Below are 21,734 nucleotides of genomic sequence, written 5' to 3' on the forward strand. Positions count from 1 at the left end.
TTATATATTATTTTAAATACATAACATTTAAAAAATATACTAGTCTATTCTATTCATATATATTGTTTTAAAAGTTAGAAATCTTTACTGTGTGCTTGAACCCCCACCTTCCCCATTTTAGGACTTTTCTTATTCGTGTATGTGCTTGTTCTTCTAAGGCTTTTGGCTTCTGGAACCTAGGTCGTATTTTCTGTCCAATTTGCATGATCACTCAAAACACTGGAATGATAGTGACTGATAGGTATCAGTGGATGGCTAGTCCTTATTTTTCTAAGAGGAAAAGCCCAAAGAAAGGAAAATAGCTTTCTCATGGCTGAATTTATATTAAGAGATCTGTCAAAATGTTCTTCTAACTCAGCAAGGCAAAAATTACTCTTAAGGTTTTGAATTTTGTCAAGCTTAACCACCTACTTGTCCCATGTGTACTCACCCCTAAGTGCAGGCAGCAGGGATCGCTCCTTCTTGTCATCACACTTGTTACACTCACTGAAGTACAGGAGTAGGAAGACATCCACAAGAACCCACATCAGAGAGGTGGCTAGAACCACCTTGCAGTAGACAAATCTCCTCATGTCTTTGCTTGATTTCTAGTCAACACTCAGATCGAAGACTAAAGCTACCGTGATAAATCCAAGCCACAGAATTGAACTCCAGGATAAAAGCAGGATACATCCCACTGTATTAAAAAAGAAACATTACGTAAAAATGTTAACTGTAACTTAGGACTTTTGCAAGAAACAGAGCACAAAATATATGACTTGCTTCATATTCCAAAATATGTCAACATTCAGATCCTCATTATTAATATTAAAATATTCCTAAAATGAAGCCTGTTACAACCAAGAAGGCTATAATTCTAGTATCTGATACTGGAGCTAGAAGTGCTGTGCTACACTACTGAGAAACTATTTTAATTCTTCAAATAGTGTTATCTCTTCATTGGATTATATCATGATATAGAACACTGGGTTGTAAAATAGTAGAGTTAAAATTTACCCTATATAGTTAGTCTAGTAATGTAATAATACTGAACTAGAAATCAACAAGGGACACAGAAATTCAAGGTGGCTAAGATCTGGGCCTAGATCCTCTAAGCTTCATTTCCTCATCTGTGAATTAGGAATAACAATGTCTTTTGAAAGAATTGCTTAAGAGGATTAAATATGAGCCTCCATATAAAGAATATCAAGAACAGAATGATCCAGATACAAAAGAAAAAAAGAAAAGTTCCTCTCTTAAAAAATAGAGCAGTTACATAAAAAAAATCAGTAGTTAATTACTTTAAAACTCCATTGGCTTGCCTAGAAATTATCCAAAACAAATGCATATACACACACATATATACACATGTATTTTTAGAAAAGACCACATGTGTCCAGACAATTTATTAGAAGAGAACAATATACTTATGTAAAATGACTTAAAATAACCAGAGTAAGAATATTTAAAAACAGCTACTTAGGAGGCACAGACAACAGAATTGAGTTCTATCCCAGACAAAGCAAAGGAAAAGATGAGGACTTGAACGAAAAATAACATTTAGAAATCATAAAACAACAGTTGGAGCATCACTGAAGTAGCAGGGTTTGCTCCAAGTTCACTTAACACATCAAAAAAAAAATAAAGAGCACAGAAATAACCATAAACATTTTTAAGATATTATAAATAAATATGGAGTTAATATTAAACACAAATTTGTTTTACTTATATAAACTTGAGCAAACATGACTTGATTTTCCAGTTATTCTAAAGTAAATTAATCAGGGAAAATCACATAATTTGCTACCTTTAAAATAGTATGGATTTGTTCAGAAGATATTTAAGCAAAGAAAAGTACTAATTACAAAAATATTTGAAATGCTTGTCTCAAAATAAAAATATAAAATAAGATTTAATGGGTAACATCTCTTGAATGATAGCTGGTTTTTGTATCTTAAAGCATTAAAAATGGTACCTGCAATAATCTGCGGGAACTAGTAACAAATTCAATTTTTGAACTTTCTTTTATTACTAGAGACAAATAAGTATTTCCATTGTTTTGCTTCTTAGAGTTTAGGTCAATGAAATAAATAAGCTATAACTGTTTCATCTTGCCATACAGAAAATGTCCTCAATAGAAATTCTTATCTATTCCTTCAACATATTTTGAAACTAAGAACCAGTTTGTGGGCCAACTTCTCACAAGTAGCAGTTAAAAATAATTACTGGTGGTTCACATTGATAATCCTAGCTTTTAAGGAAGTTGAGCCCTGAGGATCAAGGTTTGAATCCTGCCTGGGCAGAGGAATCTGGGAGACTCTTATCTCCAATTAATCTGCAAAAGCTGGAAGTACCACTGAAGTGGTATCATGGAAAAAAAAATTCAATCAAGAGAATAAGGTCCTGAATTTAAATTTTACTACTGGCACAAAAACAATACTCATTACTGTTATGGGCACACAGTCTGTTCCCTGGCTACACAGGAGGCAAAAGATTACCATGTATCCAACCCTGGTTCTGGCAAAGATTCAGGATCCTACCCGAAAACATACAAAAAGCATGGAGAACTAAGAGTGGCAGAGTACTGACCTAGTAAGAACAAGGCAAAGTTCAAATCCAAACCAACAAGCAAAAAATCACTACAAGAGAGAGATTTTAAAAGCGCATAAAATTTACCTTATTTGGGCATGTGTGTGTGGGGGGATGTGTACACAAAAGGAAAATCATATATGTGTGTCCAAAAATATATGAAATATTTTGGGTTTTTCCTTGAAAAATAACTGTAGAATGTTAACTATCAAATTTATTTTCATTTCACTTTTCTGTGAAAATAACTGCTAAACACTGAAACTGTTAGATGTTAAAACCTGAGTAACAAGTGAAAATTCTATTGTATCTATCACCTATTAATTGTATGTATGTTTTTATAAGCTTTTGATATATGTATATATATATATATCCATCAACAAAATTGCCCTGGAAATATAGTTCATCTCTTTATTTTGTAGTAAGGAAAATTCATTAGAATAGTATACAAAGCAAAGTTGCTACTGAATGGTCCCCCTTGGAGATATGAGCAGCCCAAGTCTTACCCTATCTATCTCAGAAAACATTACAAGTAAGCTAAAAATAATAAAGAAAATATATGAATATCCTTATAACAGGAAATCTAAAATGACTTAATAATAAATACTTAAATGGCTAACATCATTTCCTAATGAGTCAAACATTTGAAGTTATTGAGAATTTAATTTAAACTTCAGTTAAGATAAACTCAAAACTGCATTTTGTTGTCATTTTAAACATTATCCAAATTGTCCTAATTTTATAGTCTATGGATATAGGACAGCATTGAAAGAATTCTAACAACCATTCCATGTGACAAAACTGTTGCTGCATACATATTTTTCATTTACTTACAAAAATGAGTCTATCTTTGAATATCTGAGGTGTTTAATTCTACTTCATCTTTCTTCAAAAAAGGCTCAGTTTTAATACTGAAAAAGCTCTTATCACCTGGTACATGTAAAGTGATTACCTCATTGTAAGTTGCAATCTGCCTCTTTTTTTGAGGAACAAATGTGATAGAGAAGAAAGATGGTTCAGAATACATGGAAACTATCCAACATAAGCACAGTTTGGGGGTCTGGTTTATTTAAGAAAATCAGCATCTCTATTGTGTTTTTATTCCAATAAGCTATTCATTTGTAAATATGGTTCTATTTCTCAGGCAGCCAAAAAAACAAATCCAGCTTCTGCAATACTCCTGGCTTGTCAAACTAGAGCATGGCTAACTTACCTAAACTATAGGATCCTCTACTTGCTACTACAACCACTTTGCTTACAGTTTCAAAAATATTTTCATGGGAGGAACGAGAGGCAGAGGTTCATTCCTGTAATGCTAGCAAATGAGACCTGAGGAATACCCTTTGAAACCAGTCTTCCACGAAAGTCTTGAGTCTCTTTTATATCTAATTAATCAATTTTTAAAAAGGCAGAAGTATACCTGTGGCTCAAGGGACAGAACACTAGCCTTGAGTAAAAAAGTTCAAGGACAGTGTCCAGGCCCTCAGTTCAGAACCAACATTCTTTTTTTTTTCAACAGTTATTTCGATTTTTATGTTATGTTTAGGTTTTGATCTATAGTGATGATGTCACTATGTAGCCTGTAATAAACTCATACACATGATTATTCTTTCTCAGTTGGCAGAGTGCTGTGGTTATAGGTGTATAATCTAAGCCAGGAAATATGTACATTTAAAAGTTAACTATACAAATTAATTGTACAGAGTGGTTTCATTTACAATATGTTTAAAAATTATCTCCATTCCTATTAAACTTCTTAATTCTTCTCCCTTCCCTTCCCTTTCTTGTTTTGTTTTTCTGATTTATTTCTGTGTGTGTATGGGTGTGTGTGTGTGTGTGTGTGTGTGTGTGTGTGTGTGCCTGTCCCGAGACTTGAACTCAGGGTCTGGACACTGTTTTAGCTTTGTTGTCCAATGCTAGTGCTGTGCCACATGAGCCACAGTTCCAATTCCAGCTTGGTGTGGCAGGTGCTACTTAATTGGAGATAAGAGTCTCATGGGCCTTTCAATTCAATCTAGCTTTGATCTTCCATTCTCATATTCCAGCCTCTTGAGGGGCTACGAATACAAATATAAGCAACCTGCACCCAACTCTTGCCCCCCTTTTAAATTATTAGTGGTTGTTCATATGCTTTTTTCAATATACATATACAATCTATATAAGACTTCATTAAATATATGCCTTGTTAAAATATTTCTCTAGATAGGGAAACTTTAAGAGATGGAAAAATATCTGGAGATAAATTGCTAGTTGGAGTGTTCTCTTTCTTCTTGTTGATATCAATGATATGAGCCATATGCTCTATGTGCTATTACAGTATTTTCACTTAAAATATGTATCAGTTTTCTTATCTTAATTAACATTCAATTTCAAATATAATCATAAAATCTAGGAAAAGTTCAGGAGGTTGCTATCTTATTAATGTAAGAAGAAAAACAACTTTCTTTAGGGTTTCTCATATTTGTATTTTGTTGTTGTTGTTGTTCAAATTAGAAAGTTATTACTTCCCCCAAAGACTTGAGCTTAGTTATTACTAGACATTTTTATCTGGAGCCATATATTCTCTTTAGCACCAAATTGCATAATGTTTGCAGATTTATTTAATCTATTTTATGAGGCTTTTCTTGAGGATGCCAAAGGATCCTGAAAACTGTTATAAGATTGCTGAAAGGGCTTCAGGAAGTTTTAGCACCAAGCAAACTTTCAGCATTTTGACTAGCATCAGTATTATGGTAGCTTTCTGTGAGTGAGGGCCAGACAATTTGGCTGAGTTTCTAGATAGATAGACAGACAGACAGACAGACAGACAGACAGACAGATAGATAGATAGATAAAATCTACTGAGTAGGCTTGGAACAAATACCCAGATTTAGTTTTAGGTCTGACTGATTGAAAGGCTGACCTTGGAGATGATGGAAGATTAAAAATTAACATCTATATAAGGAATCAAGGTATATATGTATATATGCCTGTATACATAGATATATAAATATGTATATATACATGCAAATGAATACATAGATGATAGATAACTATATCAGATAGATATGCCATAACTTGCATTTAAATTAAGGAAAAGGCAAATATTCCTAACATTTCATTCAACATAAAAACATACCAAGGAAGATACATTTGATGGATGAGATTTCTAAAGGAGTGAGAGTTACACAGGGTTTTATCATTGCTAAATTGCATTGCACTGTGCACTTTGAATTATGCTTTTATCTCCATGTCAGTTATACTTCCTTTAATGTGTATGTAAACACCATATGAATCCCTGAAATACTTAACTTTTGATTAAACAAAGAAATTACAAAAGATAAGGAGATTCTACTGAATAACTTTTGGATCTTTATGCAGGCAGTGGGTTCCCAAGATGTTTCTTAAATATGTAGTTAATAACTTAACTTAGGGCATGAATACAAAAATTCTGAGCAGTAAAATATTCAATGATCCCTGTTAATTTGTCTTGCCAAATGATACAAAATATCATACATCCCTATTCCATCTCCATATCTCCTTATTACCTTTCTAAGCACTTATCCACGACATTCAAAATTAATTTTTGTTTACTACTTATCCCATATTAACAAGTAATATAAATGTGTATAGGATTCAATATGCTTACTTACATATGCTCTTTTTACACCAATATATTTCTGAGATCTGTAACATTATCACTAGGAGGTGAATTGCTCTTATTCTCTCCAATCCTTCCTATACAAATTCATGCTGAAGTCTTAACCTATAGTATTTTAGGGCATCACTATGTCTGAAAACTATGTCCTTAAAAAGGTAGAGTTAAGGTAACTGAGGCATCTTGATGGCTACTACCCAATATGATTAGTGAAATTTAAAGAGGAGATTAAACCAGACTCTGTTGGCTTATACTTATAATCTTAGCTACTAGGAAGGCTCACATCTGGTTCAAAGATAGCCCAGAGGAAAGTACTTAAGTACTCAAGTCCTGGGTAATGTTTTTCCAGTCCTGTAGCTTGAATTCAAATCCTTGAATTTTTCAAAGCTTCTGCTCTACCACTTGAGCCACAGCACCATCACTTCCAGCCTTTTCTGTGTATGTGATATCAAGGAATCAAATCCAGAGCTTTGTGCATGATAGCAAGCACTCTGCCATTAGTCCACATTCTGGCCCTGAAAACCTCTTAATATGAATAAAAATAGCCAAAAGTAAGAATTGGAGCTGTGGCTCAAGTGCAAACTTGCCAGCTTTAAACACAAAAGCTTGGGTACATCACCCAGACCCTGAGTTCAAGCCCTAGTACTGATACACACACACACACACACACACACACACACACACACACACACACACACACACACACACACACACACAGAGTTTAGGGGTGGGAGGAGAAAAAGGAGAGAGTGAGAAAAAAACAACAGACAGAAGATACAAGAATAAAATAGACAATTTACAAGCCATACACTCACACAAAAAAAATAAAAACAAAGGTGATTTTGAACTTCTAACTCTTGGTCTATAAGAGAAAAACAAAAAAATTTGTTATTTAAGCGACACAGTCTGTAACACTTTGTAATGCTAACTACTATGCTAATTAACATGGCTGGAAAGAAACTCCAAGAATAGGCTATCATTTTAAATCTGGGTCCATACCACAGTAGACTGTCAAACTCAAATAAATCTCTAACCCTCAATTTATTTCCCTATTGTTTGCCTTCTTCCTACTGTCATCTCTATATTTTACTTTGTTTTTAACTAATGGCTCATGCCACTTTGTTTCTATATTAGCAGAAAATAGTCAAATCATCAGAAGGAAATTTTGCACATTGTCAAGATGAATGTACCAACTTACTTATTCCTATTACTATAATTCTCAAACCTACAAGTAAAACCCTTCAATGAGTAAGAATCCCTCTAAAAATTATTAAATCCTCTGCTTTCACACATGCTAGAATATTTATGATGCTCTTGTCTTTTCTGCATCAGTTTGTTTCTACTATGTTATTCCATCATTATTAAAATAGTATATTGATAAAATCTCAATTAGGCCCCACATATTTCTTCAGTGATCACTATATTCATCTGCCTACCTTTAATGATTAGAAATATGTATAACCAATGTTTGAATATTCTTTTTTCCCATTCTTTCTTATTTCCAATAGACTTCACCTTCTATCACTTTATCAAAGCCTTAAGTAGTGTGGTCATAGTCAAAATCAAGGGTCTTTTTTCAATAATTACCTTACACAATTCTATAGGGGTGTGTGACTGCTTTAGCAAAAAAATGCCTTGTACTCCTTTCTGAAGATTTTTTTTTCATATACATCCTGTTTTAGATATTGTGAAAATTCTGTTGGCTATAATTTCAGATTTGACCTGTTTTTTAAACCTATTTTGCCACTATCACTAAACACCAAGCCATCAACACCACCTTGAAATTTGAGAGCATGCTTTACTGAGATACAATTGATACCATATGGTTTAGCCATTTAAAGTGTGCAATGCAATGACTTGAATGTAGCCTGGGGATTGTATAACAATCACACTTAATATTTCCATATGAAATGTATGAGTCAGAATAGCAGATGAATGGGGGGAAAATGTGTCTCTACTAACATCACTAAATTTTCATGAACATGAAAGGAGAGCAGCAACCATGGTCTCTGGGGAAAAATACTGTATGCCAGAGATACAAGAGGGGAATATAATGAAGTGATGTTTTCTTTGTCACTTCTATCTGTCATCAGAACCAAGCAAAATTATCATGTAGCCTTCCTGAATAAAGCTGCATCTATGCATGGCATATGCCTAAACGAATCAATGAAGTGATATTCGGATCAACTTTGATAACAAATTCTAAGCTGAGAAGACCTGTGTCCATATGAGTTATGTGTTTGTATGTGGAGTTCATTGAGGTAACTGATGTGAGCATTAGGAATCCGGGCCCTTGATAACCTATCACAATGTCAGCCAAACTGATCTAGTCTCCTTTGTACCAGTTGTGCAGGTCTGGGCCCTGGTAGCTTTTGTTTGTTATCCTCAGTACTTATGAAGACTGTGGTTTCAGGCCAACGCAGACAGAATATTTTTTTTTTCACTAGAAAAACATCTTTTTATTGAACTTAATGAAAAGATTTTCAAATAGTCAAAGGATTTGAGTAAATACTTTTCAAAAAAAGAAAGGAAGGAAGGAAGGAAGGAAGGAAGAAAGGAAGGAAGGAAGGAAGGAAGGAAGGAAGGAAGGAAGGAAGGAAGGAAGGAAGGAAGGAAAAGAAAGAAAGAAAGAAAGAAAGAAAGGAAGGAAGGAAGGAAGGAAGGAAGGAAGGAAGGAAAGAAGGAAGGAAGGAAGGAAGGAAGGAAATGAAGGAAGGAAGGAAGAAAGAAATTCAAGTTCCCTGGGGATTGGCTTTACTAAGCACTGTTGGTCAACCAGGCAGAATATTTTATTATTTTATGAAATCTTCTTTTCAACCAATAACTAGGCATAGTGGCATATTCTTGTTATCTTAGCTATGTAGTAGGCTAAGAAAAAGAATTACAGTTCCAGTCCAGCACAGGCAAAAATCTACTACCTTAATTATAAAAAGTAAAGTTTACTTCCCATTTCTCCTAAAGATGCAATTCAGCATCCATACAGAGGCTAACATGTCCGTAGCTACTAAAGATAAAGCACATTGTAAAAGAGCATGATTCGTCCCTCCTTTGTTAAGATCCAGAAGGATCACAGACAAAAGTAGTAAAAAGAACAAAAATGAAAATAAATAGAACACATGGAACTCTTTCTAACAGACAGTTTTATTACAGAAGTACTGATATTGTGAGAATGCGACAACAAACAGTAATTGAGCACAAAATATGAGAAAACTTTACAGAAAATGTGAGGCAGATGTCAATCATCTGTTACTCTCTGCTATGCTTACACACAAATATCTTCTATGAAGATATTATAAGTGTCTAGGCCCCAAATATACAATAATGGGACTTTATAAGGAATAGATTGCTATTAAATGATAACATAATTAAATCTACATAAAGAGAAGACAGCAAAAAAGTCATGCAAGACACTCAAAAAGATAATGAAATGATTCCTAAGGCATGGCATGTGGGTTTTAGTTACGTTGTGACTATTTAACATTCATCCCATAATGTCGAACCAGTAATTCAACTATGTTCTGTAATAGTCACCAAGAGGCGAAAAAAAAAAAAAAAAAGAAAGAAAGAAATCCAAAATACCCACTGGAAATAAAATGTAGAAATTTAAGAAAACAGTACAGCATTTAGACAGTTCCCAATAGACATATAGTAGCTAGCTGGTCATATCCTGCCACAAATTTCATGATTAATAAAATAAAATTCCAGTGAGATGTCAAATCATTAAACAATCTTAATCTCAGCTTCCTTCTTGGCCTTAAGGGTTCTGAATTCTTTATAACTAAAGATATGAAGAATGTATTAAAAATGTTCTCTCTTTGAAATGTACAGGTAATAAGGTTATTTGGCCTTCCTCTTCAAAACACAAGCATTTTATTGGTGATAAATAAAAAGAATAATTTACATTATGTTGTAAATTACATCAAATTCACTTTGACTGCTCTGGTTGGAAATTAGATACAAAAAAATTAGAAAAGTTAGGGGCCGGGAGTTTGGCCTAGTGGTTAAAGTGCTTGCCTAGCATGCATGAAGACCCGGGTTCAATTCCTCAGTACCACATACATAGAAAAAAGCCGGAAGTGGTGCTGAGGCTCAAGTGGTAGAGCTCTAGCCTTGAGAAAGTCTAAGGACAGTGATCAGGCCCTGAGCTCAAGCCCAGGACTGGCAAAAAAAAAAAAATTAGAAAAGTTCATGGGCCAGGAGTTTGGCCTAATGGTAGAAAGTACTTGCCTAGCATGCACAAAGACCAGAGTTCGATTTCTCAGTACCACATACATAGAAAAAAAGGCAGAAATAGTGCTGAGGCTTAAGTGGTAGAGCTCTATCCTTCAGAAAGTCTGAAGACAGTGCTCAGGCATTGAGCTCAATCCCAGGACTGGCAAAAAAAAATTCAACAATAGACAGAAGTTTATGGCAAAAACAGATCTCACAGCTGCAAAATGGAGAGCACAGAAGTGAGCTGACTACAGATGAAACCAAAAATCACACAAGTGAAAACAAAATTTTATTTTCCTGTCTATATATTTTACTTCATGGGAGAAATGCATATCCTTCTTACATGTACTTGAAAAAAAGATGAAATATTCTATCTCATCCATTCAAAAAACATCCCATTAAAGATTACATACACTTATTAATTTGTATTTACAGGGAACATTAGTTTTTTTCTTTCAGATTTCCTGCTGAAGCTATTAATCATAAGTTAAATGCTTAAAAGGCAGGCAATTAGAGAGAAGAGGTAAATAAGTAAAGAACTAAATAATCAGGATAATGAATCATTAGACTTCAATTAATTAACAGCACAGTGAAAAGTATTATAGTCCTAAGGAATCCAGAATTTATGTTCTTATTAGCAAAGTAAATTTGTCATAAAATTAATAAACAATGTAACTTATTCATCAATATGGAACAATCCAATATTTTACTTTGCATAATCTAATAGTACAGAAGACATATAAGTTTGATGACACACATTTATATTTCCAGATACTTAGGGGGGATTAGCAAAATAATCTTAAGCTAAAATGAAGCCCAGGAGATGATAATAAAGCTGTATCTCAATACAAAATTTAATTAAAAGGACTGAGATGGAGGTGAATCAAATAGTGCTGGCCTGGCATGTACAAGATCTTATGTTCATTTTATGGTACTCCAAAAAATATTTAAACAAAAAATTGTATAAAATAGATAAAATTACCCACCCAAAAATGCATGAGAAAAGAGAAGTATATTCTTTACAAAATGTAATACTTGATAAGAGCGATGTTTATTTAGGCATATACAAATGAAGAGAAAACTCGAAAATGATAACATTTTTCTTATCCTCTAGGAAAACCACTCCTAACTAGAACTTAACCAAATATTGAATTAAACGAAAATTATATTATACAATGGTACTATAGAACACATGTTTTTGTACTTTGAAAGCAGAAATAAAAATTAATGACAACATAATTTAAAGGAATAGATTTATTAAAAATAAATAGAATTTTCAACTTGGTATCTTAACATGTACCCATATTGAACTAGTAATTTTCTGCCGAAAACTGTCTTTTAAAACTCCATATTGATGAAGGAACTAAAAGGCCTCAGCCTTTGGGTAGAAAAAAAGCCTTCCTTTATAAGCATCCAGGAGATGGAGACATTCAAATGTCACATGGTCCTCTTGCTGCTAACTTCTGAATGTCATCAGTTACTGGCTTCGTACCACAGATTTTCTGGCTCTATCTAATAGGTACCATCAGTATTTTACTAACTGATCATTTTGGACATGTGTGGGAGTATTAGATGGGTAGAGGGGATATTATGGAAAGGGGAGACTTCAAGTTGAGGCAGCAGCTACTATACCACTATACCTTTCTTGTTACAGAGATACCGAAGTCAAAGGAAAGGAAATGTAATAAAATGTTCACAAATTCCTCTATAAAAAACTTCATATTGGATAAAAAATATTTTAAATTTAGAAATACTGCATCACATTAGTTACTAAAAATAATCAAAATAGATATACAGTTAATTGATGTCATACTCTGCAGCCTCAAAAAGGCACATGAAAACTTTTTATCAAACAAAAAATACTAACATGATAATATCAATAGGCCAATCAAAATATTCATGCTTATGTTTCATGATTGCAATTGAACATATTCATGCCTTATTTGAAAATAGGTGGACCCATGATGGTTTTCTTTCCACACTTATTGCTATCCAGAAAAACATACATGACCTAAATGATAGGGAACATGAATGTTTTATTTTTTATTTAGTTATTTTTTGCCAGGCCTGGGGCTTGAACTCAGAACCTGAGCACTGTCCTTGGACACTTTTTGCTCAAAGCTAGCACTCTGCCACTTGATACACAGCACCACTTCAGGCTTTTTCTTTGTAGGTGCTACCGAGGAATTGAACCCAGGGCTTCGTGCATGCAAGGCAATACTCTACCACTAAGCCAAACATGACCTCTGTTGAAATCAAATGTTCTCCTAAATCCGTAATGATGATGAGTTTACTTTTAATTACTCACAGTATTAAAGATTACAGGCCACTCAAATCCATACAACATTTTAGGAAAAAGACAGTCAAATCAACTTTGTATTCCATTCTCATACAGAAATTTCAATATATTAAAAATATTTATTTGGACCTTCAAAATGCTTTGTTTTTCCTGTTATTTGATTGGTGTTAAAGTTGCATGGTAAAGGAGTTATGTCCATAATGAGTTTTCATAATGAAAAACATGGCCACTTATCAACAGCGTACTGTAATTTGGAAGAAAAATATGAGGGAAATAATGGATAAAATGATCATACTCTAAAATAAAATTACCACTTGCTAAAAACTACAACAAAATGATCTTCCCTATTATAAGCAAGCAAGATCATGGTTGTTTTCACTGTGAGACAGATATAAAGACACTCTATTTCCAATCATCCTCTCTACATTCTGTTTGTCAATGTCTTACTTTAAGTGTTACTCCAATTAAGATATTAGTTCAGTGTAATTATTAATATCTCTGAGAAAGCCCTCCCATTTATTGCTGTAACCATTCTTTGCCACTTAAATTAATTTATGATATTGTGTATTATTTATTACAAGGTAATACTGGGAAACAGTGTGGTGACTGGCTGGGGTTGTAGCATAGTGAGAGGTGAGAGTAATTATCATCTAAATTTGCATATTCTGTTAGGTTTACATTATAGAAATCAGATCTTGAGAGCTAATATTTCAACAATGAGAAGCAATGAGTTATTAATAGACAGTCTTTGTCATTGTAGCTTATTTTGTAAGATAATGTCCAAATTCTAAAAGCAAGTGGTTCATAAATGTTCTACAAAAGTTTTAAAATTTTACAGCTTGAGTGGCTAAGGTATAGAGCTACAAGATCAATAATGTCTGTTTTGTCCAAGCAGCTCCACTACTTATGTGGCTGAATGATTATGATATTTTCTTTTGATTTTGATAAATGGAATAAACACATTCTAAACACTGATTGACTTCAGAATTAATCAGTAGGTATGCTCCATTGCAGCATCTCTTATCTATTAATTTGTGTGGAATGAAACATTATTCAAACTGAGAAAGTAAATGCTTGTATAATTCCTGCTTGCAAAAAAATTCTCTGATTTCCTACTACCACTCATCTCCATCCCAGCAGAATCGCAATCAACGTTTTATTTTCTTCTTGCCTCCCATTTCTGGAAAAGGCACTTACACTGGCAGCAATCTCAATCAATGAAGCCTATTAACCAATGCAGGTATTTTTTCAATGTGGCAAATAATTCCCGATTATTCTATTCTCTGATTTTTTAAATTACACTTCTCTTTATACATATTTAAATTATGTTGCTATTATATTAAATCCTTTTCATTCATTTCAATTTCTCTCCATCAGCTCTCTTTTTATAATTATTAAATTTACATAGGCTGGACTTTATTTTCATTTGAAATTGTCTCTTCAGGATATATTAGTTAATTGTTTCAATTTGTGTCAGCTATTTCTCCCATTTTTTAAAACTTTCCTGTATTTTCTTGCCCATGTATAAAAAGCACCATCTCTTGAGAATCCACCCAATTTTCCACTTACCATCTCAACTTGCCTTTGTATTGAAACTGTTTTCCCAAGCCATGACCATGAGGGAATTCTAAATTCCTTCTTCATGAGAACTCATAGTGAGTTATTAATTAACAACACCTAAAAAAATAAATCTCAATGTCTTGTGCAAGTAGTGAGACACTGAAGAACCTAAGAGCTACAAAAAGAAATCAACAGAACTACAAATAGTTATATTAAAGCCAGCAATGACAGGGGTGGTGGCTCAGACTTGTAATCCTAGCTACTTAGGAGGCTGAGATCTGAGGATAATGGTTCAAAGTCATTCCAGACACTAAAGTCCATGAGACTCTTATCTTCAATTAACTCCTAGAAAACCAGAAGTGGCACTGTGGCTCAAGAGGTAGGGCAGTAACCTTGAGGTGAAGATCTCAGGGACAACACCCATGTCCAGAGTTCAAGTCCCATGATGGACCCAAAGTTTTAAGAACACCAGAAATATAGAAAGTACTGTTTTAATCTAAAGCATTTAACAATATAAATAACCATAGGACAGACTGATACAATCTCAGCCCTTACAATTCATTTATTTTGAGATATTTGAAAAGTTAATTTACCTGCCAAATTCAGTTGTATAAAATGACCAGAAAAGCAATTGATGCTTACAGATTCATAACAAAGATAATGCATATAAAATGAGAAGCCAAAAAACTACATATTATAACTGCTAAGAATATTAACAATTTTCTTATTATGAATGGTATTCTGATGAGCAAAATAAGTTCTTAATATAACATGATAAATATTCAAGATTTCTCTCATGTAATCCACTATTTATTCCATTTATTTGATAAATAATGTCTGAATGCCTACTACTTTCCCAATCCTAGTACAATTAGATTTTTAGGACATTATGCTTTCTAGAGCCTCAAACTCAATGGTATGGAACATCAAACCTCACAGACTTTATAATTTAGCAGCACTAAATGAAATCAAAAGATTGTTCAAACTTAAAGTAATGGAGATCAGCATGATTTATAACAATATTAATTTTGTCATTGTAATCATGTTCTCTGCACATATTGGGGCTGCATTTTTAATGAAATCTATAATAAAAACAGGATATTCACATATTTGTTGGTAAACTTTTGAATCTAGAGCTACTATGAGGTATTTAAGTGGAGCAGCACAGAAGTAGGCAGGTACTAAATATTGCAGGAAGTAAAGATGAGGGAATCATCAAATTAATGTTAATTGAAACCATGGAAATTTATTTGAAAGAAGCTGTTCTGTGGAAGTATGAGTCAGGAAGGGCAGTGGTCACAACAAGGAATCTCCTAGACTACCAATATTGTTTTTATTGTTGAAGTAATGTATAGAGAGGTTACAGTTTATTCGTCAAGTAATAGGTTCATTACTTCTTGAACACTGATATACCTCATATTTTTCTCCCACTTTTCTTTTCCTCCCCCCTCCTTCCCTTCCTCCCTTCCTCCCAATCATCTTGTTTTTCCCTCTCCCTTCCCTATTTCAAATAAACAGATAAACTTATATATAATATACTAGGTACTAAAATCAGATACAATGACAACATGAGATAAACCATATGGGGGATAAAAAGAGAAAAATAATAACTTCAAATACTACCTTAAGAACTGTAATCACAAAGATAAACCTCTTGTTCCCATATCCTGGAGTTAGTTTCACTTAGCCTCATCCTAAATGGTCATATGTATATAGATTTTGAGCTATCACGATCCTAATCTAGGAGAACCTTGGATGTATAATAATTATTACAAATGAGGGAAACCATGGAGCCTATGTGTTTTTAGGTCTGACTTACTTCTCTTCGTATTTTTTTTCCAAGTCTAGACTGCCAATTTATAAGGACTGTAACCCCAAAAATAAGACTGAGCAAGAATGATAAAAACAAGTATATTGTTAAATAATTGAATAGAAAGATTTAAAACAGAGGTAAGGGCCAGAAGCTGATGGCTCATTCTTATAATCCTAGCTACTCCAAAGGCTGAGATCTGAGTATCAAGTTGAAAGCCAGCCCAAACAGAAAAGGCCCTTATCGCCAATTAACCACCAGAAAAATGGAAGTAGCACTGTGGCTCAAAATGTTAGAGTGGCAGTGTACTCGCCTTGAGTAACAGGACAGTGCCCAGGCCCTGAGTTCAAACACCATGAGAAACAAAATTATAGTAAAATAAAATAAAGGGAATAATCAAGGGCATACAACTGAGTTGACAGCAAGGATATATTTTATTTTATACATGTATTCACAGAAATAACTATGGTTGCTTTAGAAAAAACAGTTTCAGAGCTGATAAAGGAAAGCCTGTGAGTATGAATATCCGAATAGAAGGATGTATTCAGAGGGTATATATAAATCTTAGGAACATCTAACTGTGAATTAAGGAGGAGAGTTGTGGTATAGGGAGAAATAGACTTGGAAAAAGGGGAAATAGTATGTACTCATGAATGCTACTTTTTGACATGTTTAATGCTAAGGTAGAAATTGAGAGAGAGGAAGAAAGTTGAATGCAGAATCTATTCACTGGAACCAGGGCCCCTGAGGCATGCACAAGAATGAAATCCCGGGATGTATGAAGGAAGTGATTCATGGAGGAAGAAGAACTAATGGAAAGGAAGAATGCAAGGATTTACAGAAACTGGTAAGTGAGGAGGAAATGTAGATTCCTATTTTATAGGTGCTTTTCTTTTCTTTATAGAGCATCTGAGAAATAGGAAGAGTGAAGAGAGGTTGTTTCGTCAGAGCACAGGAAAGTGAAAAATATTGATATAAAAATGGGGATAAAGTGAGATACCTGTCTTGAAAATCACATAAAAGTTATTTCTCAGAACAGAATGCTCAGTTGCAACATTCCTCCAAAAACCTCACCTGATTCTTTGGTATGCTATCCCCTGTGATTTTAGGCATACATACATTTCAATCCTGTATACCTTCTAACATGAGAGTTAACTCCAGATGGTATGTAGTTAATTTTCCATGTCAAATTTTTAGAACAAAGTATATTACTTTACAAATCAGACCATCTTAAATATGACTGAATTGACCTGAACATACAACTCAGTTGTCAGACTCTGGTTGGGAGTTTGGCGGAAGATGGCGGCGGTTCAGTGTGAGACTTACTGAGCTCCTGCCAAGATTCATGTACTGGAAGGGCAGGAGAAAGTCCTCTCCCAGAAATTGATCCTAACTAAGCTTTAGGACCACAGAGAACTCAGGCAGAGAGGAAAAAAAGGCAAAATACCAGCATGAGAAGAGAGCATGGAGCCCTGCCAGCACGGAGCGGCAGGGGAGACAAAGGCTCTTCTGAATCAGAGCAGAGACAGGGCTTCTAGGCAGCTCAGACCCGCAGGCTGCAGACAGATCCACACAGAGCCTGCGCAAGCCCAGAGCCGACACCCGGCCGTGCACGGACCTGCCAACTTCACAGAACTGGAGAATCCAGCAATTTGTGAGTACCTCCAAGGAGAAGTTTCCACTTCTGCTCACAGGACGGCATTGAAAGGGAGCCCCTCCCCCTCCAGCTGAGAGCAGCGCCATCTTGACTGCTGGTAAAGACCCGGCCAAAGCAATTGGAGCCTGAGAAGTGTTGCTGACAGCGCTATCTTTCTAATTGGCAAAGGATCTCCCAGAGATCCCTTAGCCAGAAATCTGGCGCCAGCACTGCTGAAGTCCTTCCCCTGTGCCGACCACAGACCTGGCAAACAAAGCTGCCCGCGGATCTTTCAGCTTTGTTTTACCAAACAAGCAATCTGATCCGAAAAACCACAAAGCCAAATCACAAGAGAAAAAGACTTTGTGAAGTGTTTAGATCCCGAATTTAGTGGACACACAAGTTTCCTATCCTGCCCCCCCCCACAAAAAAAATACTGAAGATTACCCTTTTTTTTTCGTCGACCCCATTTCATTTGCATTTTTAAATGCTCTTATTTTTCTCTTTGCCATTTAACTTACACCTTTTTTTCTAATGTTATGACTCATTCCTTTTTTTTCTTTTTTTCTCCTCTCTTTTCCCGCAATCCTGTTGTCACTGTGGTTGTGCCTAGAAACACAGTGACAGCTCTGGGTACAGTCTGAATAAAATCGATATCCATATTGATACAATCACCTGCTTTTTAAACTCCTGGTTGAGCAACCATAGTATCTCTTGGGTAAGAATTCAGAACAGTGAGGAATCTCCCCCCACCTTTTCTTTTTCTTTTTCTTTTTCTTCTTCTTCTTCTTCTTCTTCTTCTTCTTCTTCTTCTTCTTCTTCTTTTTCTTCTTCTTCTTCTTTTTCTTCTTCTTCTTCTTCTTCTTTTTGTGTGTATGTGTTCTGTTTTCTTTTATTTTGTTGCTGTTTTGTTTCTTTTTTTCTTTTTAAAATTTGCATCATTGAAATCTGCTATATCTACCTCCCTCTTTTCTCTATATATTCTTATTACTCTTCTTATTTTTATAAGTTTTATCTAAGTTCATCTAAACTTTCTACACAAATACTCTGTCTATCATCTTAGGTCAGTTATCCTTACACGATATCTTTTCTTCATTACTATAATACTCTTACACTCCTGTATTATTCTTTTCCTACCTACCTTGTCGTCTTTCATATTATTTTTCTATCTGCGGTCCTCTGTTCATCCTTCAACTCTTAAAATGCATGGATCTACATTTGATGGTTGTTAAGCAATGCTGTGTATCTAGGTGTTCAATTATACTCTAGGTACAGAGGGACTTAAATACAATAGAGATTGGATTGAGGGGCTTATTGTTTTGGTCATAAATTGGTCATCTGTGATTGTATTAGATTTGTATGTAAGTGCACAAAAAGAAAGAGAGAGTGATATTGCCAATCTAAAAGTGCGAACATCTATTGTCAGCCAACTAAAAAGGTCTAGGTTGGTTGTATCTGAAAAATTATAATCTTATTTAGTATTAATCTTGCTCCCATTTTCAAATGGGCAAACAAGAAGCTCAAGAAAAATGTCAAATCAAGGAATAGCATCTCCCACCCAACATAAACAGGCAATGGAGCAGTCAGTGGCAAAACTAGAGGACAATCTTCAAAGTGCTATACAAATGCAATTGATAAACATCATTAATGAAAAGTGTGAAAACATAAAGAAAGAGATAAGGGCGGAAACAATAAGCAAGGTGATATGTGAAAAAGGAGAAGCCATAAAGGAGGCAATAATAAAGGTTTTTTCAAAGAAAAATGGATGAATTCATAGAATCCACAAACAAAAAGGTGACTGAACTCCAACAAATGTCCAAAGAGAATAAAGCTGCTGAGCTAACCACTCAAATGGAATTCAAGGAGCTAAAGAAATCAATACATGATCTAAAAGAAGAGATACAAGGCATCAAAAATGAGCAATTAGAAGCAAGGGAGATGAAGAATAAAGTAGATTGCTTTGATAGCAGGTTAGACAATGCAGAAGAGAGAATTTCCAGGGTTGAAGATAATTTAGTTGTTATAGAGAAAGAACAGAAAATAAAACAGAAAATGAGTCAATTCGACTCGAGGAAATATGAGAAACGCTTCAGGAGGTCCAAGATACAATTAGGAAGCCTAATTTAAGGCTAATTGGTATTGAGGAGGGTCTGGAGAAAGAGGTCAATGGTATTGGAAATATACTTCAGGGAATAATCTCAGAGAACTTCCCAAATATCCAGAAGGGCAGACCCATCCAGATACAAGAAGCTTTTAGAACCCCAAACAGACCTGACCAGAAAAGGACCACCCACCGCCACATTATAATCTGAACTGGGTCAATAGAGACCAAAGATAGGATCCTAAAAGCAGCCATAGGGAAGAGAACAATCACCTATAAAAGCAAACCAATCAGAATAACCCCAGATTTCTCAGCATAGACCATGCAAGCAAGAAGAGATTGGAAGGATATATGTCATGCCCTGAAGACAAATAACTACTAACCAAGAATACTGTACCCAACTAAGCTCTCATTCATAACTGAGGGAACAATAAAAACATTCCATTCCAGGGAAAACTTGGTTAAGCACCTGCAGAAAACTAAAGTTGGATCCTTCTTTGTCACCCTGCACTAGAATTAACTCCAAATGGATCAAAGATCGAGAGGTAAAAGCCAAAACACTGAAAACTTTACAAGAAGGAATCAGAGATACCCTAGGCCTACTTGGGACAGGTCGAAACTTTCTTAATAAGGACCAAGAATCACAACAAATCAGAGAAAGGCTGGATAAGTGGGACTGCATTAAACTGCAGAGCTTCTGTATGGCAAAGGACATAGCTAGTAAATTAATTAGGAAGCCTACAGAATGGGAGAAGATCTTCACCAACTATACAACAAAGGCCTCATGTCTAAAATATATCAACAGCTCAAAAAATTGAATCAATCCAAAACTAATCTCCAAAGTAACAACCATCCCATTAAAAGATGGGCCAAAGACTTAAAGAGAGTTTTCTCTGAAGAAGAAAAAAAAAAAGGCCTAATGACACATGAAGAAATGCTCAACATCTCTGGTCATAAAAGAAATGCAAATCAAAACAACTCTAAGATTCCACCTTATCGCGTGCACTTCTCGTCCAGCAAGAAAGAACGCACGACACACAGGTTACAGCTAAAGCAGGATCCTTTATTCTTCCCTCTCTTCTTTTTTCCTCTCTGAAGCCTCTCTCCTTCCTTCCTCCTCTCCTGAGACTATATACAGGCAGTGGGCCAATCAACTCATGCCAGCTCGCTCAGGCCCTCCAATCACGGCTTCACACGCTCTAGTCATGCACCCTTCATGCATCCGGCCACGCAGAGACCAGGCTTCCGTTAAAAATGGCAGCACTCCCCAAAATGGATGCCGGCCTTCATCCGGTCATGCGGCGGGCGGATGTCCCTGAGTCACGCAGCCATCAGCACTGCAGGCGGCCCCACAGTGAAAGGGGGATGCGCGCCTCCAGGTCCCACCACCACGCAGGAGGGGCCAGGTTCCCCACACCACCTCACTCCAGTTAGAATGACGAAGATCAAGAAAACTAATAACAACGGATGCTGGAAGGGATGTGGCTAGGAGGGATCACTACTACACTGTTGGTGGGAGTGCAAACTCATTCAACTACTATGGAAAGCAGCATGGCAGTTCCTCAAAAAACTAAACATAGAGCTCCCCTATGACCTGGCAATTCCCCTACTTGGCATTTACCCCATCATCGAGAAACAAGGATATACTAAATCTACCAGCACAACAATGTTCATTGTAGCACTATTTACCATAGCGAAGATATGGAACCAACCTAGATATCCCTCAGTTGATGAATGGATCAACAAGATGGGGTATTTGTACACAATGGAATTCTATGCTGCTGTCAGAAAGAACGACATTGCCCTATTTGTTAGGAAATGGAAAGACTTAGAAAAAAATCCTATTAAGTGAAGTAAGCCAGACTCAAAGGAACTTAGGCTCAATAGTTTCCCTCATTTTTCATAATCAGTAGA

The 21,734-nt window shown here is 35.2% G+C and overlaps 1 protein-coding gene across 3 annotated transcripts in view; it reads right to left on the reverse strand.

The window, feature by feature from the left end:
* The window catches only part of Galnt13 (polypeptide N-acetylgalactosaminyltransferase 13), a 497,787-nt gene that overhangs the window by 427,713 nt on the left and 48,340 nt on the right, over positions 1–21,734 (reverse strand). For 2 of the 3 annotated variants that reach the window (XM_090342814.1, XM_090342813.1), the window contains exon 3: positions 431–676. In XM_090342814.1, the coding sequence (XP_090198940.1) occupies positions 431–572 (142 nt within the window). In that variant the 5' untranslated portion in view covers positions 573–676. Of the gene's footprint in view, positions 1–430; positions 677–21,734 lie in introns of those variants that run through there. The other variant, XM_090342815.1, reaches the window with a different exon arrangement.

This window comes from Megascapheus bottae, chromosome 12 (genome assembly GCF_031878675.1).
Source record: "Megascapheus bottae isolate mThoBot1 chromosome 12, mThoBot2.hap1, whole genome shotgun sequence".
Lineage (NCBI taxonomy): Eukaryota > Metazoa > Chordata > Mammalia > Rodentia > Geomyidae > Megascapheus > Megascapheus bottae.